This window comes from Salmo salar, chromosome ssa02, assembly GCF_905237065.1.
Source record: "Salmo salar chromosome ssa02, Ssal_v3.1, whole genome shotgun sequence".
Taxonomy (NCBI): Eukaryota; Metazoa; Chordata; class Actinopteri; order Salmoniformes; family Salmonidae; genus Salmo; species Salmo salar.
In genome coordinates, this window is record NC_059443.1 from 82,789,051 (window position 1) to 82,811,842 (window position 22,792).

Below are 22,792 nucleotides of genomic sequence, written 5' to 3' on the forward strand. Positions count from 1 at the left end.
TAGTGGACAGGACGCTCAAGAACCACAACACGGCTACTGTTTAAAACACCTCGGTAGTTTGCTAGCCAACATACAACCGAAACACTGAAGCTCTTTAGACCATTTTTGTGAATATTAATCTCATTGTTTAAAAACAATTCTGTTGAGGTATCTACTGGTTAACTTTAACGTAATGTACTTGTTACATTTGCAAACTTGTTCAGATTGATACTGAGCCTAGCACTAGGCTAGTCGCTAATGCTAACTAGCATCCACAACCATGAGCTCTCTAAGCTACTCGCCCCCAGCTAAAGAAGAGGCGATATGTTGGACGGAGAAAGAATCTCTCGGACTGAACTTTGTCATAAAAAAAGAAGAGGAGGATATCTCAGTGAAAGGAGAGGAAGAAGCTTTCAGAATTAAAAAGGAGGAAGAGGAGTCTATCAGCATCACATTGAAAGAGGAAGATGTGATAGTGAAAGAAGAGAAAGAACCCATTGGAGTGAAGGAGGAAGAAATGATAGAGGCTGTCACAGTGGAAGAGGAGGAGGTAGAAGCTTTGATAATGAAAAAGGAGGAAGAAGCTATCACATTGAAAGAAGAAAAGGATATTATAATGAAAGAAGAGGAAGAACCTTTTAGAGTGAAAGAGAGAGCCTCCTCTATCTCAGTAAAAGAGGAGGAAGTGGAAGGAGAGGAAGAGGAGACTGAAGATCGGATTAGCACCAGTGAGTATTGTCTTAAACAGGGGCACAAACTTTGCGCTTTGAAGTAATATGTTGTTTTAAAGAGGCATTCTACTGAAGTGCTATACTTGAATAGGTTATTCAGTACTGTAGTTATTGTTCAAGGGCAATCTGCAATTGGTACATGCATTTTTGGACTTTTTAATTATTAATATATAGGCCTAGCTATTTGATTATTGGAGAATATAACTGATAAATGCCCAATGAGCTTAGATCAACTAACTATTACAGCCTTGTTATAAAATTGTTTAATTATTTGTTTCCTTCAATCTACAAACAATACCCAGTAATGACAAAGCAAAAACGGTCATTTTTATTTTAGTAAATCTATTAAAAAAAGAAAAACTGGAAATATTACATTTACATAAGTATTCAGACCCTTTACTCAGTACTTTGTTGAAGCACCTTTGGCAGCGATTACAGCCTTGAGTCTTCTTGGGTATGATGCTACAAGCTTGGTACACCTGTATTTGGGGAGTTTCTCCCATTCTCCTCTGCAGATCCTCTCAAGCTCTGTCAGGTTGGATGGGGAGCGTTGCTGCATAGCTATTTTCAGGTCTCTTCAGAGATGTTCAATCGGGTTCAAGTCCGGGCTCTGGCTGGGCCACTAAAGGACATTCAGAGACTTATCCCAAAGCCACTCCTGCGTGGACTTGGCTGTGTGCTTAGGGTCATTGTCCTGTTGGAAGGGGAACCTTCACCCCAGTCTGAGGTCCTGAGCACTCTGGAGCAGGTTTTCGTCAAGGATCTCTCTGAACTTTGCTCCGTTCATCTTTCCCTCACTCTCCCAGTCCCTATTGCTGAAAAACATCCCCACAGCATGATGCTTCCACCACCATGCTTCACCATAGGGATAGTGCCAGGTTTCCTCCAGATGTGAAGCTTGGCATTCAGGCCAAAGAGTTCAATCTTGGTTTCATCAGACCAGATAATCTTTAGGTACCTTTTGGCAAACTCCTAGCGGGCTGTCATGTGCCTTTTACTGAGGAGCGGCTTCCGTCTGGCCACTCTACCATAAAGGCCTAATTGGTGGAGTGCTGCAGAGATGGTTGTCCTTCTGGAAGGTTCTCCCATCCCATGTCAGAATGACCATCGGGTTCTTGGTCACCTCCCTGATCAAGGCCCTTCCCCCCCGATTGCTCAGTGTGGCCAGCTCTAGGAAGAGTCTTTGTGGTTATAAACCTCTTCCATTTCAGAATGAAGAAATGTTTTGCTACCCTTCCATAGATCTGTGCTTTGACACAATCTTGTCTCTGAGCGCTACGGACAATTCCTTCGACCTCATGCATCAGCTTTTGCTCTGACATGCAATGTCAACTGTGGGACCTTATAGACAGGTGTGTGTCTTTCCAAATCACGTCCAATCAATTGAATTTACCACAGGTGGACTCCAATCAAGTTGTAGAAACATCTCAAGGATGATCAATGGAAACAGGATGCAGCTGAGCTCAATATCAAGTCTCATAGCAAAGGGTCTGAATACTTATGTAAATACAGTATTTCTGTATTTTTTGTATTTTTAAAATAAATGTACAATAATTTCTAAAAACCTGCTTTTGCTTTGTCATTGTGGGGTATTGTGTGTAAATTTGACATGTATCTCAGGTGGGCTTAAAGGGTACAGTAGCACAAAAGCACCCTCTATAAAAAATGGAAATCAAAATAAATAAATATTGTTCAATATGATCAATACTAACTTTGCATAACGTTGTAATATATAGTGTATATTTATACCCCAGACCAATGGTTTCCAAATATTTTAAGTACATTTTGCTATTCTGTATTTTTTTTATACCATAAATCATTGCTGTTCCAATTAAGCCCAGTATACTCCTATTAAGTCCAGTTTGCATTGAAACACATGGAGTGTTTTATCACCTAATATTCAATCAACCTGAGCATAAATGTTTTTTTTCTTCTTCAGATTTAAGTTGATTAAAGTACTCAAACTACAGTTATTATTCATAGTGGCCTTTACCAAGATGAAATCATTAAGAACAACTAGAAACCTCTGTACTCTCTGCAACACGTTTAGGGTAGACAGGTAGTTGTTGATGCAGAGAGAGAAGAAGAAGATTAGGGTTGAAGGATATCGGGGGGGGGGATAGAAGATCTACAAGTGGTGGGCAAACAAATGAAGGACAGGACGATGACTACTGGCCGACTACTCATGCAGTTAGGGCCGGGGCATTGTCATATTGTTGTCCTTCCGTCATCCAGGTGATTCTGTTTTTTGGGGGGGGTTCACCACCTGTACCTTTCTAATACAAGAGTAGAGTGGGAGATTAGATACGGTCTTTAGACAGGCTTTAGAAAGACAAGTTGACTAATTAACAACAATTGGAAATGTTAACCAGCTTTCAGATAATTCATTAAAAGTTGTTTGTGTTATGGTCTTTGTGCATGGCAGCTGCAGGATCAATATTCACCTTCGTAATATGGGATGAAGCCTGAGCTGGAATGTGAAGCTAACTGAAGCTGGCTAGCTTTAGAAAACCCTGACAAGATCTCTCTAGTGTCGTAGTATACCCCTCAGAACCCCAAATATAAGCTTGTAATTGTAAACAAACACTGTATAGTCAAAAAACATCCATGTTTAGTATTAAACTTTTTTTGTCTTTGGCAGGAGCGAGACCAGACTCTCACTCGGACAGCGGAAAGAGTACTTCAGGGCAACCAGACCCAAAAATGGCCAAACCAGCGAGACCACACCACTGCTCCCATTGTGGAAAGAGTTTTATTAATTTAAGGAGCCTAAAAGTTCACAAAAGAGTACACACAGGAGAAAAGCCTTACAACTGCTCACAGTGTGGAAAGAGTTTTACTCAGTTAGGGAACCTGAAAATGCATGCGAGAATACACACAGGAGAGAAGCCTTTCCACTGCTCCCTGTGTGGAAAGAGTTTTACCCAGTTAGCTGCTCTGAAAATACATGAGAGGACGCACACAGGAGAGAAGCATTTCCACTGCAACCTGTGTGGAAAGAGTTTTACCCGGATAGGGTCCCTGAAAACGCATAAGCGAATACACACAGGAGAGAAGCCTTTCCACTGCTCCCTGTGTGGAAAGAGTTTTACCCAGTTAGGGGCCCTGAAAACACATGAGAGAACACACACTGGAGAGAAGAATTTCCACTGCTCCCTGTGTAGAAAGAGTTTTACCCAGTTAGGCGCCCTGAAAAAACACGAGAGGACACATACAAGAGAGAAGCATTTCCACTGCTCCCTGTGTGGAAAGACTTTTACCCAGTTAGGGTCCATGAAAACACATGAGAGGACACACACTGGAGAGAAGCCATATCACTGCTCCCAGTGTCAAAATACTTTTTCCGCATTAAGGGACCTGAAATCACATGAAAGAACCCACTTAGTAGAGAGGCAGAGGCCTTTCCAATGCTCTCAGTGTGGAAAGAGATTCATCCAGTCATCACATCTGAAAGATCACACGACAACACACACAGGAGAAAAACCATTCCAATGCTCTCAGTGTGGAAAGGGTTTTACCAGGTTAAGCACACTAAAAACACATAAGAGTACACACAGGAGATAAGCATTTCCAGTGCTCCCAGTGTGAAAAAAACGGTTAGTATACCTGAAAATGCATCCATTAACAACTATTGATGGATTTATTGGGGAAAAAAGATGCACTGAGTAGGAGTACAACCCAGGGGATAACGCGTTAAAGTGAAAATCACTTGTTTCCAACGTGGTCCTCGATGGAATAAACTCAATACAGACAAGACACAAGATAAATATATCTTCCTCCCAGTGTGGAAGGGTATTTGCCTAGTTAGGGAACCTGAAAGACCACGAGGGAACAGATGCCTTACCACTGCTGCAAGTGTGGAAAGAGATTTTTCACATCTGATGACATCCACAGTGGACCCACGCTTTTTGGGGGGGAAGGATTTTGATTTGTTTGTCGTGTTTTCCAGGGAAAGTTTTGGAAAAGGATCAAATCTGATAAGTTTTCAAAAAGTCAATGGAAATTATTTTAACTTCTGTTAGCCATTTATTTAGGCATAGTTTGTAAATATTTTATTCATCACATACAAATCACCATATCAACCAGGATGAGAATGCTTTAATGCTGTGTGACCGCATCACAGGCACGTGCACTGTGGAGTGGGCCTCAAGGGGAGAGAGACAGTAGCACTGTTGCAGCAGCAGGTAGGCCTATAGAATAGGAGAGAACAGACTGACTTGGTAGCCAATTCATTCAAAACATTTTTTGTAGCCTGGCTAGTTAACTATCTGGTTAACTGTTTAGCTATTCACATTTATTCATGCTAGTTAACTGTTTACAGTGAGGGAAAAAAGTATTTGATCCCCTGCTGATTTTGTACGTTTGCCCACTGACAAAGAAATGATCAGTCTATAATTTTAATGGTAGGTTTATTTGATCGGTGAGAGACAGAATAACAACAAAAAAATCCAGAAAAACACATGTCAAAGATGTTAGAAATTGATTTGCATTTTAATGAGGGAAATAAGTATTTGACCCCCTCTCAATCAGAAAGATTTCTGGCTCCCAGGTGTCTTTTACACAGGTAACGAGCTGAGATTAGGAGCACACTCTTAAAGGGAGTGCGCCTAATCTCAGCTTGTTACCTGTATAAAAGACACCTGTCCACAGAAGCAATCAATCAATCAGATTCCAAACTCTCCACCATGGCCAAGACCAAAGAGCTCTCCAAGGATGTCAGGGACAAGATTGTAGACCTACACAAGGCTGGAAGGGGCTACAAGACCATCGCCAAGCAGCTTGGTGAGAAGGTGACAACAGTTGGTGCGATTATTCGTAAATGGAAGAAACACAAAAGAACTGTCAATCTCCCTCGGCCTGGGGCTCCATGCAAGATCTCACCTTGTGGAGTTGCAATGATCATGAGAACGGTGAGGAATCAGCCCAGAACTACACGAGAGGATCTTGTCAATGATCTCAAGGCAGCTGGGACCATAGTCACCAAGAAAACAATTGGTAACACACTACGCCGTGAAAGACTGAAATCCTGCAGTGCCCGCAAGGTCCCCCTGCTCAAGAAAGCACATATACATGCCCGTCTGAAGTTTGCCAATGAACATCTGAATGATTCAGAGGACAACTGGTGAAAGTGTTGTGGTCAGATGAGACCAAAATGGAGCTCTTTGGCATCAACTCAACTCGCCATGTTTGGAGGAGGAGGAATGCTGCCTATGACCCCAAGAACACCATCCCCACCGTCAAACATGGAGGTGGAAACATTATGCTTTGGGGGTGTTTTTCTGCTAAGGGGACAGGACAACTTCACCGCATCAAAGGGACGATGGACGGGGCCATGTACCGTCAAATCTTGGGTGAGAACCTCCTTCCCTCAGCCAGGGCATTGAAAATGGGTCGTGGATGGGTATTCCAGCATGACAATGACCCAAAACACACGGCCAAGGCAACAAAGGAGTGGCTCAAGAAGAAGCATATTAAGGTCCTGGAATGGCCTAGCCAGTCTCCAGACCTTAATCCCATAGAAAATCTGTGGAGGGAGCTGAAGGTTCGAGTTGCCAAACGTCAGCCTCGAAACCTTAATGACTTGGAGAAGATCTGAAAAGAGGAGTGGGACAAAATCCCTCCTGAGATGTGTGCAAACCTGGTGGCCAACTACAAGAAATGTCTGACCTCTGATTGCCAACAAGGGTTTTGCCACCAAGTACTAAGTCATGTTTTGCACAGGGGTCAAATACTTATTTCCCTCATTAAAATGCAAATAATTTTATAACATTTATTCATGTTTTCATCATGTCCCAATAACTTTCCACTGACACTTGCGAGTTAAGGCCATGCAAAGTTTAACTTTTTTTGGACCATTCATTTAAACTGTCATTTTTTGTTACAAACAAATGATTCACTTCGCCATTGTATTAGTTACGATTCTGTGAATCGAATCGTGTGAATCAAAATAATCAATTTGTGAATCACGACGACAAAACCTGCCGTAATGATCTATTATCTAATTCTTCAATCTCCAATAAATGTTATTCATCTTATATATTTATTTATGTTTGTATTTCTTCCTCCAATATGATAATGAGGGGGTGTCAAGCCAATGTCTGTCTGTGGTATCTAACACACCATTGGTTGATCAATGTCACAGCGCTTTGCTCGATTGTTTGCTTTTGCACAATAGTAGAATTTGCGGTTTGCCTTCAAAATAAAAGTCCCGCATTTGAAACTGAAGCAAACAGATTCATATAGTGGAATCACGCCATATTTGGACCAGATCATGTTTGGAATGTTGTATAAATACAAGAAAAGACAAAAATGTGTTAATTTTACCCCCAAAAATGTAATCAGTTGACATCGCACTGTGGATGTATTAGATTTCATAGAACATTGTACAGCCTTGCCTATGGATCTTAGGTCCATGAAATGTCCACAACTGAGGCAATTTCCCACAGTCAAAGTCCTGCAATAAGAGCTACGACGCTAATAGTTGTGTGAACTTTTCACAGTTGTGTTCTGTAACAGTCACTGAGTAGGCTGATATCTATGGATCTTAGATCCATGAAATGTGAAGAGTTTACACAAATATTAGCGTCGTAGCTCTTATTGCAGGACTTTAACTTTTGGGAAATCACTTCACAATTCCATAGGTAAGGCTGTACATGGCAATATGAATGTCCAATACGCACACTAGACTGACTGGGGAGGTGATTTCCTACAGTCAAAGTCCTGCAATATGAGCTACAATGGTAATATTTGTGTACACTCTTCACAGTTGTGTTCTGTGGGTGTCACTGCATAGGCTGATACCCCATTTCACTGATCCACAATTCCATTGTCAAGGCTGTGCAGTGAAATATAAGAATGCCCACAATGCAATTCTAAAAGTCTAATATATTCACAGTGCGAGTTCAACTGATTTGTCCTTTTTTTTGTCAAATTAACTCATTATTGTCTTGTGTTGAATTGATATAACACAATTCCAAAGTTCAGCATTATCTGGACCAAATATGGCAATGATTCCTCTATTTACATCTGTTGCAGGTGCTCGTTCCCATAATAATGCAGTGATGGCCCATCCCATGAGGACCTCCGCGTCACCACCAGCTGCAGTCCCTGATCTGCATCTGTTGGATGACACTATGATGAAGTACCGTATAGCTCTGTTTTCATGCCTGACGGCCTTGGTGAGGAGATTGTGGTCTGTTCTCATGCCTGACGGCCTTGGTGAGGAGATTGTGGTCTGTTCTCATGCCTGACGGCCTTGGTGAGGAGATTGTGGTCTGTTCTCATGCCTGACAGCCTTGGTGAGGAGATTGTGGTCCGTTCTCATGCCTGATGGCCTTGGTGAGGAGATTGTGGTCTGTTCTCATGCCTGACGGCCTTGGTGAGGAGATTGTGTGAAACAGCAGTATCTCCTCCCCACCAGATGGTCATATGACCATAGAGGTCAAGTTAAATGACCTGAAGGATCTCGCCACTGTCTCCTCCTTTATTGGTGATCCAGATTGCCATTCAGATCAACCTCCCCTTTCCCCAGATTATTATTATTAAATTACCTTTCAGGAGTTCCATTCAGATCAACCTCCCCTTTCCCCAGATTATTATTATTATTATTAAATGACCTTTCAGGAGTTCCATTCAGATCAACCTCCCCTTTCCCCAGATTATTATTATTATTAAATGACCTTTCAGGAGTTACATTCAGATCAACCTCCCCTTTCCCCAGATTATTATTATTATTATTATTATTATTAAATTACCTTTCAGGACTTACATTAAGACCACCCCTTTCTGTGTAAAATGCCAACTTCCCAGAAACCAGAGGGTTTTAAATTCTGTCTGAGAACAGCTCAGATATATCATGTATGGTAATGCTGATGGTTTCCATGGCATCAAAGGGGGTCATTATGGCCAGTTAAATTTTGGTTTCATCAGACCAGAGGACATTTCTCCATAAAGTACGATCTTTGTCCACATGTGCAGTTGCTAACTGCAGTCTAGCTTTTTTATGGCGGTTTTGGAGCAGTGGCTTCTTCCTTGCTGAGCGGCCTTTCAGGTTATGTCGATATAGGACTCGTTTTACTGTGGATATAGATACTTTTGTACCTGTTTCCTCCAGCAACTTCACAAGACCTTTGCTGTTGTTCTGGGATTGATTTGCACTTTTCGCACCAAAGTACATTAATCTCTAGGAGACAGAACGCGTCTCCTTCCTGAGCGGTATGACGGCTGCGTGGTCCCATGGTGTTTATACTTGCGTAATATTGTTTGTATAGATGAACGTGGTACCTTCAGGCGTTTGGAAATTGCTCCCAAGGATGAAGCAGACTTGTGGAGGTCTACAATTTTTTTTCTGAGGTCTTGGCTGATTTCTTTTGATTTTCCCATGATATCAAGCAAAGAGCCACAGAGTTAAAGGTAGGCCATGAAATACATCCACAGGTACACCTCCAATTGGCTCAAATGTTGTCAATTAGCCAATCAGAAGCTTCTAAAACCATGACATAATTTTCTGGAATTTTCCACGCTGTTTAAAGGCACAGTCGACTTAGTGTATGTAAACTTCTGACCCACTGGAATTGTGATACAGTGAATTATAAGTGAAATAATCTGTCTGTAAACAATTGTTGGAAAAATGACTTGTGTCATGCACAAAGTAGATGTCCTAACTGACTTGCCAAAACTATAGTTTAACAAGAAATGTGTGGAGTGGTTGAAAAACAAGTTTAATGACTCCAACCTAAGTGTATGTAAACTTCCGACTTCAACTGTATATATATATATTATATATTTTTTTGCTCTGAAAACTTGGGGGGCCAAATAAAACCAGGCCCGCGGGCCGCCAGTTGGGGAACCCTGCTATACACGAACCTAAAAAAAGTGTGTATGTGTGAGTCAGAATGACTTAGTGCCTGCACACATAAGTATGTGTGTGATATCATTTTAATTACCTGTATCAGGCAGTAACTCTTTGGATTGGTTATCTTCAAATTAAATCAAATTTGATTGGTCAGATACACATATTAAGCAGATGTTATTGCGGGTGTAGCGAAATGCTTGTGTTCCTAGCTCCAACAGTGCAGTAGTGTCTAACAATTCACAACAATACACACGTTTTTAAGTAAAATAATGTAATTAAGAAATATATAAATATTAGGACAAGCAACGTCGGAGTGGCATTGAGTAGAATACAGTATATACATATGAAATGAGTAAAGCAGTATGTAAACATTATTAAAGTAACCAGTGATTCTATGTATATAGGGCACCAGCCTCTAAGGTGCAGGGATGAGTAACCGGGTGGTAGCCGGCTAGTGACAGTGACTAAGTTCAGGGCAGGGTACTGGGTGGAGGCCGGCTAGTGACAGTGACTAAGTTCAGGGCAGGGTACTGGGTGGTAGCCGGCTAGTGACAGTGACTAAGTTCAGGGCAGGGTACTGGGTGGAGGCCGGCTAGTGATGGCTATTTAACAGTCTGATGGCCTTGAGATAGAAGCTGTTTTTCAGTCTCTCAGTCCCAGCTTTGATGCACCTGTACTGACTTTGCTTTCTGGATGATAGCGGGGTGAACAGGCTGTGGTTCGGGTGGTTGATGGCCTTGGTCTTTTTGGCCTTCCTGTGACATCGCGTGCTGTAGGTGTCCTGCAGGGCAGGCAGTATGCCCCCGGTGATGCGGGGGCAGACCGCACCACTGTCTGGAGAGCCCTGCGGTTGCGGACGGTGCTGTTGCTGTACCAGGCGGTGATACCACGCAACGGGATGCTCTCAATGGTGCATATGTAAAGGTTTGTGATGGTCTTGGGAGCCAAACCAAACTTTTTCAGCCACACTGTCTGTGTGGGTGGACCATTTCAGATTGTCAGTGATGTGTACGCCGAGGAACATGAAGCTTTCCACCTTCTCCACTGTGGTCCCATTGATGTGGATGGTGGCGTGCTCCCTATGTTGTCTCCTGAAGTCCACAATCAGCTCCTTCGTTTTGTTGACACAGGAGAAATGCTCACTAACAGGGATGTAAACTAATTTGCAAGAAATCAGCTTTTTGTGTATATGGAACATTTCTGATCTTTTATTTCAGCTCATGAAACACGGAACCAAGACTTTACACGTTTATATTTTTATTCAGTTTATATGTATTTATATTCAGCTTCTATATATGTGTGTAGGAAAGTATTACCTGTAAGAAGTAAGAGAGAACATATCAGTTCATTTTATATTTTAGCCAATATAAACAATGTAGTGAATATTGCGGTACCCACTCCAGTCAACAGATGGCGATGTAAAGTCTTTCAGGTGATGGCTCCTTGCGTGACGTATAATCTAGTGGACGGGACGGGACACTTCTTCAACAACGACAACAGGCTACTGATTAAACCACCTCGGTTGTTTGCTAGTAAACATAAAACCGGTAATATTTAGACAATTTGTGTATATATTAACCTCCGTGTTTTAAATACACTGTCTGCGAATTTACTAGTCACTATTTACTTTAATATTTACGTTGTCAGCTAGCTAGCTGTTTTAGTTAGCTTTGCACTAGGCTAGCCTAACGTTCCGGACCATGAGTTCACTATCCTACTCCCCACCTGCTAAAGAAGAGAAGGTCTGCTGGACGGAGAAAGAAGCTCCCGTGAAAGAGAAGGAAGAGGAGGCTGTCACAGTTAAAAAGGAAGTAGAGGGTGAGGCTGTTACAGTGAAAGAGGAAGACGTTTCAGTGAAAGAGGAGGTGGATGTTACTGTGGAAGAAGAGGAAGACGTGTTCAGAGTGAAAGAGGAGGATGTTACTGTGAAAGAAGAGGCTGCAATTGCAAAAGTGAAAGAGGAGGTGGATGAAATTACTGTCACAGTGAAAGAGGAGGAAGAAGAGAAGAATGGAGATCTGATTAACACCCGTGAGAATGGAGATCTGATTAACACCAGTGAGTACTATCTTAAAAGCAGGGGCACAAATCAATGTGTGGTTATAAAGGGGCATTCGACTGAAGGCTATACTTCAATACGTACTCTACTTTGGGAATTATTAAAGCTACAATGTAAGATGTGTATACCCTTAAACAGTGGGCCACTAACAAAACGTAAACAATGGATCGAATGCATCCAATGACATTGATTGAAATACTGTAGTCATCAATATATATTATTATAGAGCTCTTTTCAGCCTGTAAACATGACATTATCTATTATCATAGAGCTCTGATCAGCCTGTAAACATGACATTATCTATTATTATAGAGCTCTGATCAGCCTGTAAACATGACATTATCTATTATTATAGAGCTCTGTCCAGCCTAAAGACATTTCATTATCTATTATTATAGAGCTCTGCTCAGCCTAAAGACATTACATTATCTATTATTATTATAGAGCTCTGCTCAGCCTAAAGACATGACATTATCTATTATTATAGAGCTCTGCTCAGCCTAAAGACATTACATGATCTATTATTATTATAGAGCTCTGCTCAGCCTAAAGACATTACATTATCTATTATTATAGAGCTCTGCTCAGCCTAAAGACATTACATTATCTATTATTATAGAGCTCTGCTCAGCCTAAAGACATTACATTATCTATTATTATAGAGCTCTGCTCAGCCTATAAACATGACATTATCTATTATTATAGAGCTCTGTTCAGCCTGTAGCCATGACATTATCTATTATTATAGAGCTCTGCTCAGCCTGTACACATGACATTATCTATTATTATAGAGCTCTGCTCAGCCTGTAACATGACATTCCATGAGAACAAGATTAGAGTTGAAACTCCACATTATTAATATTATTATGACTGTTTCTTCTTTTTTTTGTGACCAAACATTTATTTTGTTACAAACAAACAGAAAATCTGACGGGGTTACAGATACAAAAACAATCAAAGAGTTGCATAAAAAGATAACCAGCCCATTACCCCCCTCAGTCCCCACCCGCCCGCATCCTCCCTCCACAGCCAGAAACCATGTAACCCTCCCCGCCTAGGCCCCCCCCCAGCTTATCAGTCCCTTTACATCCCCCCAAAACTACCAGAGACACCCCCCCCCCCGTAACACCCCTTCCCCATGGGCCTGAAAGCAAAGAAAGTACCAAAGTCTAAATAACTGGATTGTATGTGTGGGGCTTTACCTGAGAGTGTTCTTTACAGAGTCAACTATATTTGTCCAGGCCTCAGTTGTTCCTTGAGGAGCACCATTCATTCTCACTGTAGATATTTCTAATGGTATAACTTGAAACAGGAACTGTATCCACTGGTTAAATGGGGAGAGAGTGAGGTGGTCGCCATCTTAAGAGACCTAAACATTTTTCGCAGCAGGGCTGCCTGCCAGCAGTAATCGTCTCTGATTGAGAGATTCAAGGAGCTATCATCGTCAAGTAACATAATAGATGCAAAGCATTGAATATTTATATTCATGCACTTTGAAATACATTTGTAACTTTGCCTGAGAAGCATTTAACTGCAGGGCACTTCCACATCATATGAAGGAATGTGCTTACCTGATTTAGGGGGCACAGTGAACGATTTCAAGGTCAAACGTTTTCTTGGTGTTAGATATAGTCTGAACAAATGTAAAATGTATAAATTAATGGTTTGGATTACGGGATGCCAAGGTCCTATTTTTCCATATTTTGTTGCAGGGTTGTTTGGATTAAATTACATCTGTGGACAATACTTTTTTAATGGCAAGCTTTTTAAGCTTTCCAAAAGTTGTTTATGTATTATAGAGATATATTATCTGGGCTCCTGAAATATTATAATCCCATCATTGGATAGTTCGGTAGTTGGGTTTCCCAAATGACTCCATATGCTGCCCTAAATTGTAAATATAGAAAAAAAGAGTTGCCTGGTAATGTGTATCTTTCAAATCTTGGAATGTTCTCAAACCATTACTGTCCATGATATCGGTAAGGGTACGGATTCCACATTTGGATTTTGCATCAAATAGAAATTGTGTGAGCAATAGTAGGACCAAAGAGTAGTTTACATTGTTTAAGGGATATATCAGTGTAGACCACCTCTTCCAGGACAATAGGAGACACCATATTACATTGTTTAAGGGATATATCAGTGGAGACCACCTCTTCCAGGACAACAGGAGACACCATATTGCATTGTTTAAGGGATATATCAGTGTAGACCACCTCTTCCAGGACAATAGGAGACCCCATATTACATTGTTTAAGGGATATATCAGTGGAGACCACCTCTTCCAGGACAACAGGAGACACCATATTACATTGTTTAAGGGATATATCAGTGGAGACCACCTCTTCCAGGACAATAGGAGACACCATGTTTCAGTCACCAAGGGGCATAATAATCATGTCTAAACCAATTTAGGATGGGATGAAACGCTAGTGCCTAGAAGAGGTTGGGTTGAATTGATTTGAACGTTCTGTTAATGGTTTTATCTAAGGAAGGAAATATATCTACTCCCAAATACTTTAAAATGGGAAATGATGGGGATTCCATAAGTAGAGTCTTTCATCAGGGTCTCTTGAGGCTGAATTTATCTATGATCTTCAATGCGTTTGGGAGCGATTTGAGATACATTGTCTAGATATACAGTGAGGAAAAAAGTATTTGATCCCCTGCTGATTTTGTATGTTTGCCCACTGACAATGAAATGATCAGTCTATAATTTTAAATGGTAGGTTTATTTGAACAGTGAGAGACAGAATAACAACAAAAAAATCCAGAAAAACGCATGTTATAAATTGATTTGCATTTTAATGAGGGAAATAAGTATTTGACCCCCCTCTCAATCAGAAAGATTTCTGGCTCCCAGATGTCTTTTATACAGGTAACGAGCTGAGATTAGGAGCACACTCTTAATGGGAGTGCTCCTTATCTCAGCTTGTTACCTGTATAAAAGACACCTGTCCACAGAAGCAATCAATCAGATTCCAAACTCTCCACCATGGCCAAGACCAAAGAGCTCTCCAAGGATGTCAGGGACAAGATTGTAGACCTACACAAGACTGGAATGGACTACAAGACCATCGCCAAGCAGCTTGGTGAGAAGGTGACAACAGTTGGTGCGATTATTCGCAAATGGAAGAAACACAAAAGAACTGTCAATCTCCCTCGGCCTGGGGCTCCATGCAAGATCTCACCTCATGGAGTTGCAATGATCATGAGAACGGCGAGGAATCAGCCCAGAACTACACGAGAGGATCTTGTCAATGATCTCAAGGCAGCTGGGACCATAGTCACCAAGAAAACAATTGGTAACACACTACGCCGTGAAGGACTGAAATGCTGCAGCACCCGCAAGGTCCCCCTGCTCAAGAAAGCACATATACATGCCCATCTGAAGTTTGCCAATGAACATCTGAATGATTCAGAGGACAACTGGTGAAAGTGTTGTGGTCAAATGAGACCAAAATGGAGCTCTTTGGCATCAACTCAACTCGCCGTGTTTGGAGGAGGAGGAATGCTGCCTATGACCCCAAGAACACCATCCCCACCGTCAAACATGGAGGTGGAAACATTATGCTTTGGGGGTGTTTTTCTGCTAAGGGGACAGGACAACTTCACCGCATCAAAGGGACGATGGACGGGGCCATGTACCGTCAAATCTTGGGTGAGAACCTCCTTCCCTCAGCCAGGGCATTGAAAATGGGTCGTGGATGGGTATTCCAGCATGACAAGGACCCAAAACACACGGCCGAGGCAACAAAGGAGTGGCTCAAGTAGAAGCACATTAAGGTCCTGGAGTGGCCTAGCCAGTCTCCACACCTTAATCCCATAGAAAATCTGTGGAGGGAGCTGAAGGTCCGAGTTGCCAAACGTCAGCCTCGAAACCTTAATGACTTGGAGAAGATCTGCAAAGACGAGTGGGATAAAATCCCTCCTGAGATATGTGCAAACCTGGTGGCCAACTACAAGAAACGTCTGACCTCTGTGATTGCCAACAAGGGTTTTGCCACCAAGTACTAAGTCATGTTTTGCAGAGGGGTCAAATACTTATTTCCCTCAGTAAAATGCAAATCAATTTATAACATTTTTGACATACATTTTTCTGGATTTTTTTGTTGTTATTCTGTCTCTCACTGTTCAAATAAACCTACCATTAAAATTATAGACTGATCATTTCTTTGTCGGTGGGCAAACGTACAAAATCAGCAGGGGATCAAATACTTTCTTCCCTCACTGTAGTAAAATATTGTCTGTATATAATATGCGATGAAGTGATCAGTAGATTTGAGGGAAATTGGTGTTTCCTCCGATTTACGAATTGAGTGGGCCAGGGGGTTCCATGGATAATAATCACCTTGTCTGCTGCTTCAAGTGATTCTGAAATGAACAGAGCAGACATTTCCTGTTATAACTATGGCCGAGGGATTGTCATATAGTATTTTAATCATATTAATTACATTTTAGCCAATTCCCATATGTTCCATGACAGACTAGAATGGACATAACTCTAGTTTATCAAAAGCTTTTTTATGCATGAAGAAATAATACAGCCCGAGGAGCTGTTGTTTCTGATGAAGCCTCTAAGATATGGAATAATAATAACAGAGGATAAACGCTTTTTAAACAAACCCACTTTGGTTGGTATGGACCAATTTGGGTAAGTCTCGAGATGAGACGACAACATTTTGGAAAACAGTTTAATATCTGTTTTTATCAAAGATAAAGAGAACACTGGGCAGCATCCTTACCTTTTTTTATACTTTAAAATATAAACACAACATGTAAAGTGTTGGTTTCATGAGCTGAAATAAAAGATCCCAGAAATGTTCCATAAGCACAAAAAGCTTATTTCTCTCACATTTTGTGCACAAATTTATTTTCATCCCTGTTAGTGAGCATTTCTCCTTTGCCAAGATAATCCATCCACCTGACAGGTGTGACATTTTAAAACCTCTTCAGCGTCTCATCCCGTCACCGGGATCAAAATCCAGCGAAAAATCATATCGCCAATTAGCATAAAAAAAATCATAATTAAAAAAAAATAATAATAATATTTTTTTATTTTTTTTATAGATACACCTCTCCTGAATCGACCCACGTCGTCCGATTTCAAAAAGGTTTTACAGGAAAAGCAAATCATTAGATTATATTAGATGAGTCCATTGTAAAAAGCAGCTTCATAGCCATTTTCCGACCAACCACTTGCATCACATATAATCAAAAAACAGCTAAATGCAGCACTAACCTTTTACAAACTTCATCAGATGGCACCCCTAGGACATCATGTTATACAATGCATGCATTCTTTTGTTCAATAAAGGTCATATTTATATATAAAAACAGCATTTTACATCTCTGTCTGAGGTTGACTACATAATTTCCCCTCAAAAGCGTCCCGGTAAACAATGCTACATTTCCCTAAATTACTATCCTATAACGATTTTTTAAATGTATATTGTCAATCTAACATTTATAGATGAATATCTCTTGAGAACACCCGTCATACCAGATTTTAAATTAACTTTACTGGGTAATCACACTTTGCGATAAAAGGAGATGCGATACTCAGAAAATTAGCTAATATACAGAGCTCGGCGCCATCTTCGAAACAATCGCATGTCACATCTCATCTTGTATAATATTGTCAATAATCGCCTACCTTTAGTTGTCTTCATCAGAAAGCATCCCAGGTCCACAACAGATGTATTTTCGGTCAAAAAGTCCATACTTCACGTTCCATTAGCCTGATGTTGGTAGCGCGTGCTATGGCTCTCTCCAAGCGCAGTGCTGAAGTTCCGAATAAAATGCAATGCTCCCGCATGTAGGTTCGTTCAAACATGTCAAACGTTGTAAACATAAATCTTCAGGGCCTGTAACACCAAGAGAGCCAATAAGATTCGAGGGGGATGATGTCATGGCCTTTAAAACCGTATCCAAAGGTGGGGGCAGACATGGCCGCCGGCGTCATAATGGTGATGGCCCATCCCCTGTGACCAATTTCAAACTCGTGTCATTCACTGAGTTTTGACTCTATAAGGCTCAAACCACTGTGAAAGGACTGGCGACATCTAGTGGAAGCAATAGGAAGTGCTCACTGAACCATGGTTAACGGTGTGATTAATAAGGAAAGATGAGAAGTCGAGTCCACAATTCAGAATTCCACTTCCTGTTTCAATCGGTCTCGGGGTTTTGACTGCCATTTGAGTTCTGTTATACTCACAGACACCATTCAAACAGTTTTAGAAACTTTAGAGTGTTTTCTATCCATATATAATAAGTATATGCATGCCCTAGCTTCTGAGTTTGATTAGTAGGCCGTTGAAAATGGGAACGATTTTTTTTCAAAATGCGCTGTGGCGCCCCCTATCCTACGGTATCCTCAAGAGGTTTTAAGAAGCTGATTAAACGGCATGATATTTACACCAGTGCACCTTGTGCTGGGCACTATAAAAGGCCCCTCTAAAATGTGCAGTTTTGTCACACATCACAATGCTATAGATGTCTCAAGTTTTGAGGGAGTGTGCAATTGGCATGCTGACTGCAGGAATGTCCACCAGAGCTGTTGTCAGAGAATTTAATGTTAATTTCTCTACCATAAGCCACCTCAATGTCGTTCTAGAGAATTTGGCAATATGTCCAACCGGCCTCACAACCGCAGACCACGTGTATGGCGAAGTGTGGGCGAGCGGTTTGCTGATGTCAACGTTGTGAACAGAGTGCCCCATGATGGCAGTGGGGTTATGGTATGGGCAGGCATAAGCTATGGACAAGGAACACAATTGCATTTTATCTATTGCAATTTGAATGCACAGAAATACCGTGACGAGATCCATTGGCCCATTGTGAGGCCCATTTGTTTAGGTATCTGTGACCAACAGATGCATATCTGTATTCCAAGTCATGTAATCTATAGATGAGGGCCTAATGAATGATATTTCAATTGATTGATTTCCTCATATGAACTGTAACTCAGTAAAAAAATTGAAATTGTTGCATTTATATTTTTGTTTTAGGATTATAAAAGTGAAAATTTGTGCTTTATTCACATCTCTCCCAAATGAACCATTGTGAATGGCTGTATTAATCATTTTGGGTAATAGTGGATCTAATTGATACCAACATTTTTAAATAGACCTCAGGAGGAGTACCGTCCCATCCAGCTGATTTGCCTTTATTCATGTTATCCAGTGCCCTTGAGTACCAATGCCATTTTGAGTTCATTGCGAGACTTTGAGTAGGTATCCACTTTAGAAGTGAGCATTGCAAGAGATTCATTTATCGGTTTTAATTGCAAGTCGAGGGCAGAGGTAATTTCCTCACGCACAGTCTCTTGGATAGTAGTGGCCAACTCTTTCTGTTGTCTGGTGTTGAGAGCAGCCATGTTCCTTCCCACAGGTGAATTGTGAACGGACAGATTACGCAGCTACAGTGAACCTCTCACACCTTAACATTGGGCTATGTGTTGACAATTATTTGAAAAGAAGTCTGTTAATTTCAAATATAGCCACGCATTCCAGAACCCAACCGGGGTGTTCTAAAATGTTCTACAAACTGAACTCAGGATTTTGAGAGACCTAGTCTGGATTAAACCCTAGGCATCATTCAGGTTTGTTTCAGGTCTTCAGTTTAGTATTTAACTAAATACTCTTTGTCTTTGGCAGGAGAGAGACAAGACTCTCACTCTGACAGCGAAAAGTGTCTTTCAGAAGAACCAGAGACATCCAAACCAGCAAGACGACGCCACTCTTCCCAATGTGGAAAGAGTTTTACCAAGTTAGGGAGACTTAAAAAGCATGAGATTACACACACAGGAGAAAAGCCCTACCAATGTTCCCAGTGTGGAAAGTGTTTTACAAGGTTATGGAACCTAAAAGAACATGCAAGGACACACACAGGGGAAAAGCCTCATCACTGCTCCCAGTGTGGAAAGAGTTTTATCCGGTTAAGCCACCTGAAAGAACACAAGAGAACGCACACAGGGGAGAAGTGTTATTACTGCTCCCAGTGTGGAAAAGGTTTTATCCAGTTAAGGAAACTGAAAATGCATGAAATGACACATACAGGGGAGAAGCCCTACCACTGCTCCCAGTGTGAAAATAGATATGTTTCATCAGGAGCCCTGAAATCACATAAGAGAACACACACAGGGGAGAAGCCATACCTCTGTTCCCAGTGTGGAAAGAGTTTTAGCTGGCCAGGGCAACTGAAAGAGCATGAGAGGACACACACAGGAGTGAAGCCTTACTATTGCTCCCTGTGTGGAAAGAGTTTTACCCATTTAGGGAACTTAAAAAGGCATAAAAGATCACACACTGTAGAGAAGCCGTATCAATGCTCCCAGTGTGAAAATGTGTTTTTATCACCATGGGACCTGAAAAAACATGAGAGAACACACTCTGTAGAGAGGCCTTTCAAATGCTCTGAATGTGGAAAGAGATTTATCCAGCGTTGTCATTTGAAAGCGCATGAAAAAATACACACAGGCATAAAACCATTGTGCACTCATTGTGGAAAGAGTTTTACCCAGTTAGGGAGCCTAAAAGAGCACGAGAGGACACACACTGGAGAGAAGCCATACCACTGTTCCCGGTGTGGAAAGAGTTTTACCCGGTTATGGTGCCTGAAAGCACATGAGAGAATGAAGAAGCTATGTTCTGACTGATGTTTTTGACTGAGAATTTGTGTTTTTGTTCATGTCACATAAAATCAACTTGGTTCGATGCTAGAATCCTTAGTTGCTGCGTACTTTTTTTACTTCTAAATGAATGATACATACTCATTGATTCTTGATTAATATAATATAAATGCCTCATGAGCTTAGTTCAACTGTCATACTAGCTTTAAAGGTCCAATGCAGCCATTTAAAAAAAATCTCAATATCAAATCATTTCTGGATAATAATTAGGTACCTTACAGTGATTGTTTTCAATTAAAATGGTCAAAACAAAAATAACTTCTTAGCAAAGACCAATTTCTCAAGCAAGAGTTTTGATGGGACTGAATGGGGAGGGAACAACTGAACTAGCTCTTATTGACAGAGAGGTTTTCTTATTGATTTGATAACTAATTTACTGCCTGATGGTGATATCAAGAACGCCAAAATGTCATCCTTCCAAAACAGGCTGAAATTTCAGGCGGTCTTTTGAAACAGCTCTTACACTAAAAGGACATGATCATAATTTTCACAGTATTATTCCAACCTCAGTGTGGAAATATTTATAAAAACATGTTTTTGACTGCACTGGGCCTTTTTAAAAGCCTATTCAACAATACATGTGTGTGTTAGTCTTTTTATCTAAAGATATGAATTGAAAAATGAAGTATGTCAGTTTTAAGAGTGTGCACGACAGTTTCAATGTGTATGCTCTCTGTGATTAAATGGTGCATTTCAAACTCTGGCTCTGGGTTTTCTATGTGTGTGACTGAGTGTACCTCATTCAACAAAACATCTATTGTTTATATTTGAGTTGCATATGTTTCTTACAGAGTGTGGCTTTAAGGGAATATATGGTCACATCTACATGTGAAAAAAAATAACAATCCTTATTCTAACAGTATTTATCCATAATGTACATATTCATATTGAGATGTGTGTACTGCAAGGCAGGATCAATAAGTTAGCCATCTAACTTTTATAAAGAACCAGACATAACTATGACATTTCTGGTTCATTAGGAAATCTAAACTTGGTTATTGAGTCAATTAGACCATTTTTTAAAGCTTCTAAAAATGTCAAATAATACATAAGGTGAGGCTAACTCATTGATCCTGCTTTGTTGGATAAGTCTTCTTGTCCAATTCTTTCTGCATCCCTGCCTGTGCCCCTGGACGGTCTGCGGCTCTTCTAAACTGAAATCCTACAGAAGAAAAATAAATGTACACAGCTGTTATTAGGATTGTATTGTAATATTCACTACATGGTATTTTATGTATAACCAATAATGATTGTCATGCAGAAGAGTTGAGTATAACACTTTACAATCCATACACAACATCTTCATAGCCATAGAACCAATGGGCCATCCCAGTAATGTTATTAGGTAACTAGTATAGAACCATCCCAGTAATGTTATTAGGTAGTAACTAGTATAGAACCATCCCAGTAATGTTATTAGGTAGTAACTAGTATAGAACCATCCCAGTAATGTTATTAGGTAGTAACTAGTATAGAACCATCCCAGTAATGTTATTAGGTAGTAACTAGTATAGAACCATCCCAGTAATGTTATTAGGTAGCTTAGTATAGCTATGAGTCACTAGGGCAAAGGATTCAAAAGCATGCCAAGGTTATTTTCTATGAATATAGAGCTATGATAGTCAAAATGTATTATTTTACACTGCATGATAGCAATATGACGATAGCTTTAGTACATTAGCTATCTTGTACCAGGCAGGGAAATTCACGGTAGCTATTGTCAACCATGTAGCTAAGTTAACTAGCTAGCTACCTTGACGTTGTTAACATTAGATACCCTTCTGGCCGACAACGTGATTTTTTTTATTACAATATAACTATGAGAGTTACAATGCATTTTGTTACGTTACAGCTTTATATTCTAAAATTGATTAAATCGTTTTTTCCCCTCATCAATCTACACACAATACCCCATAATGACAAAGCAAAAACATTACATTTACATAAGTATTCGGACCCTTTCCTCAGTACTTTGTTGAAGCACCTTTGTGGGCGATTACAGCCTAGAGTCTTCTTGGGTATGACGCTACAAGCTTGGCATACCTGTATTTGGGGAGTTTCTCTCATTCTTCTCTGCAGATCCTCTCAACCCCTGTCAGGTTGGATGTGGAGCGTCGCTGCACAGCTATTTTCAGGTCTCTGCAGAGATGTCTGATCGGGTTCGCCCCAGTCTGAGGTCCTGACCACTATGGAGCAGGTTTTCATCAAGGATCTCTCTGTACTTTGCGCCGTTCATCATTCCCTCGATCCTGACTACTCTCTCAGTCCCTGCCGCTGAAAAACATCCACATAGCATGATGCTGCCACCACCATGCTGCACCGTAGGGATGGTGCCAAGTTTCCTCCAGAGCTGATGCTTGGCATTCAGGCCAAAGAGTTCAATCTTGGTTTCATCAGACCAGAGAATCTTGTTTCTCATGGTCTGAGAGTCTTTAGGTACCTTTTGGCAAACTCCTAGCGGGCTGTCATGTGCCTTT

At 40.8% G+C, this 22,792-nt stretch overlaps 2 protein-coding genes across 2 annotated transcripts; both read left to right on the forward strand.

Moving 5' to 3' along the window:
- On the forward strand, window positions 1-5,146 carry LOC106595220 (zinc finger protein 501-like). Its single transcript, XM_014186598.2, has 2 exons — window positions 1-707; window positions 3,352-5,146. The coding sequence occupies exons 1-2, from the start codon at window positions 260-262 to the stop codon at window positions 4,272-4,274; spliced, it is 1,371 nt and encodes a 456-aa protein (XP_014042073.1). The 5' UTR covers window positions 1-259; the 3' UTR covers window positions 4,275-5,146.
- A 5,860-nt stretch (window positions 5,147-11,006) lies between these two features.
- On the forward strand, window positions 11,007-20,999 carry LOC106595152 (zinc finger protein 436-like). Its single transcript, XM_045711033.1, has 2 exons — window positions 11,007-11,622; window positions 19,282-20,999. The coding sequence occupies exons 1-2, from the start codon at window positions 11,265-11,267 to the stop codon at window positions 20,280-20,282; spliced, it is 1,359 nt and encodes a 452-aa protein (XP_045566989.1). The 5' UTR covers window positions 11,007-11,264; the 3' UTR covers window positions 20,283-20,999.
- Window positions 21,000-22,792: the final 1,793 nt, after the last annotated feature.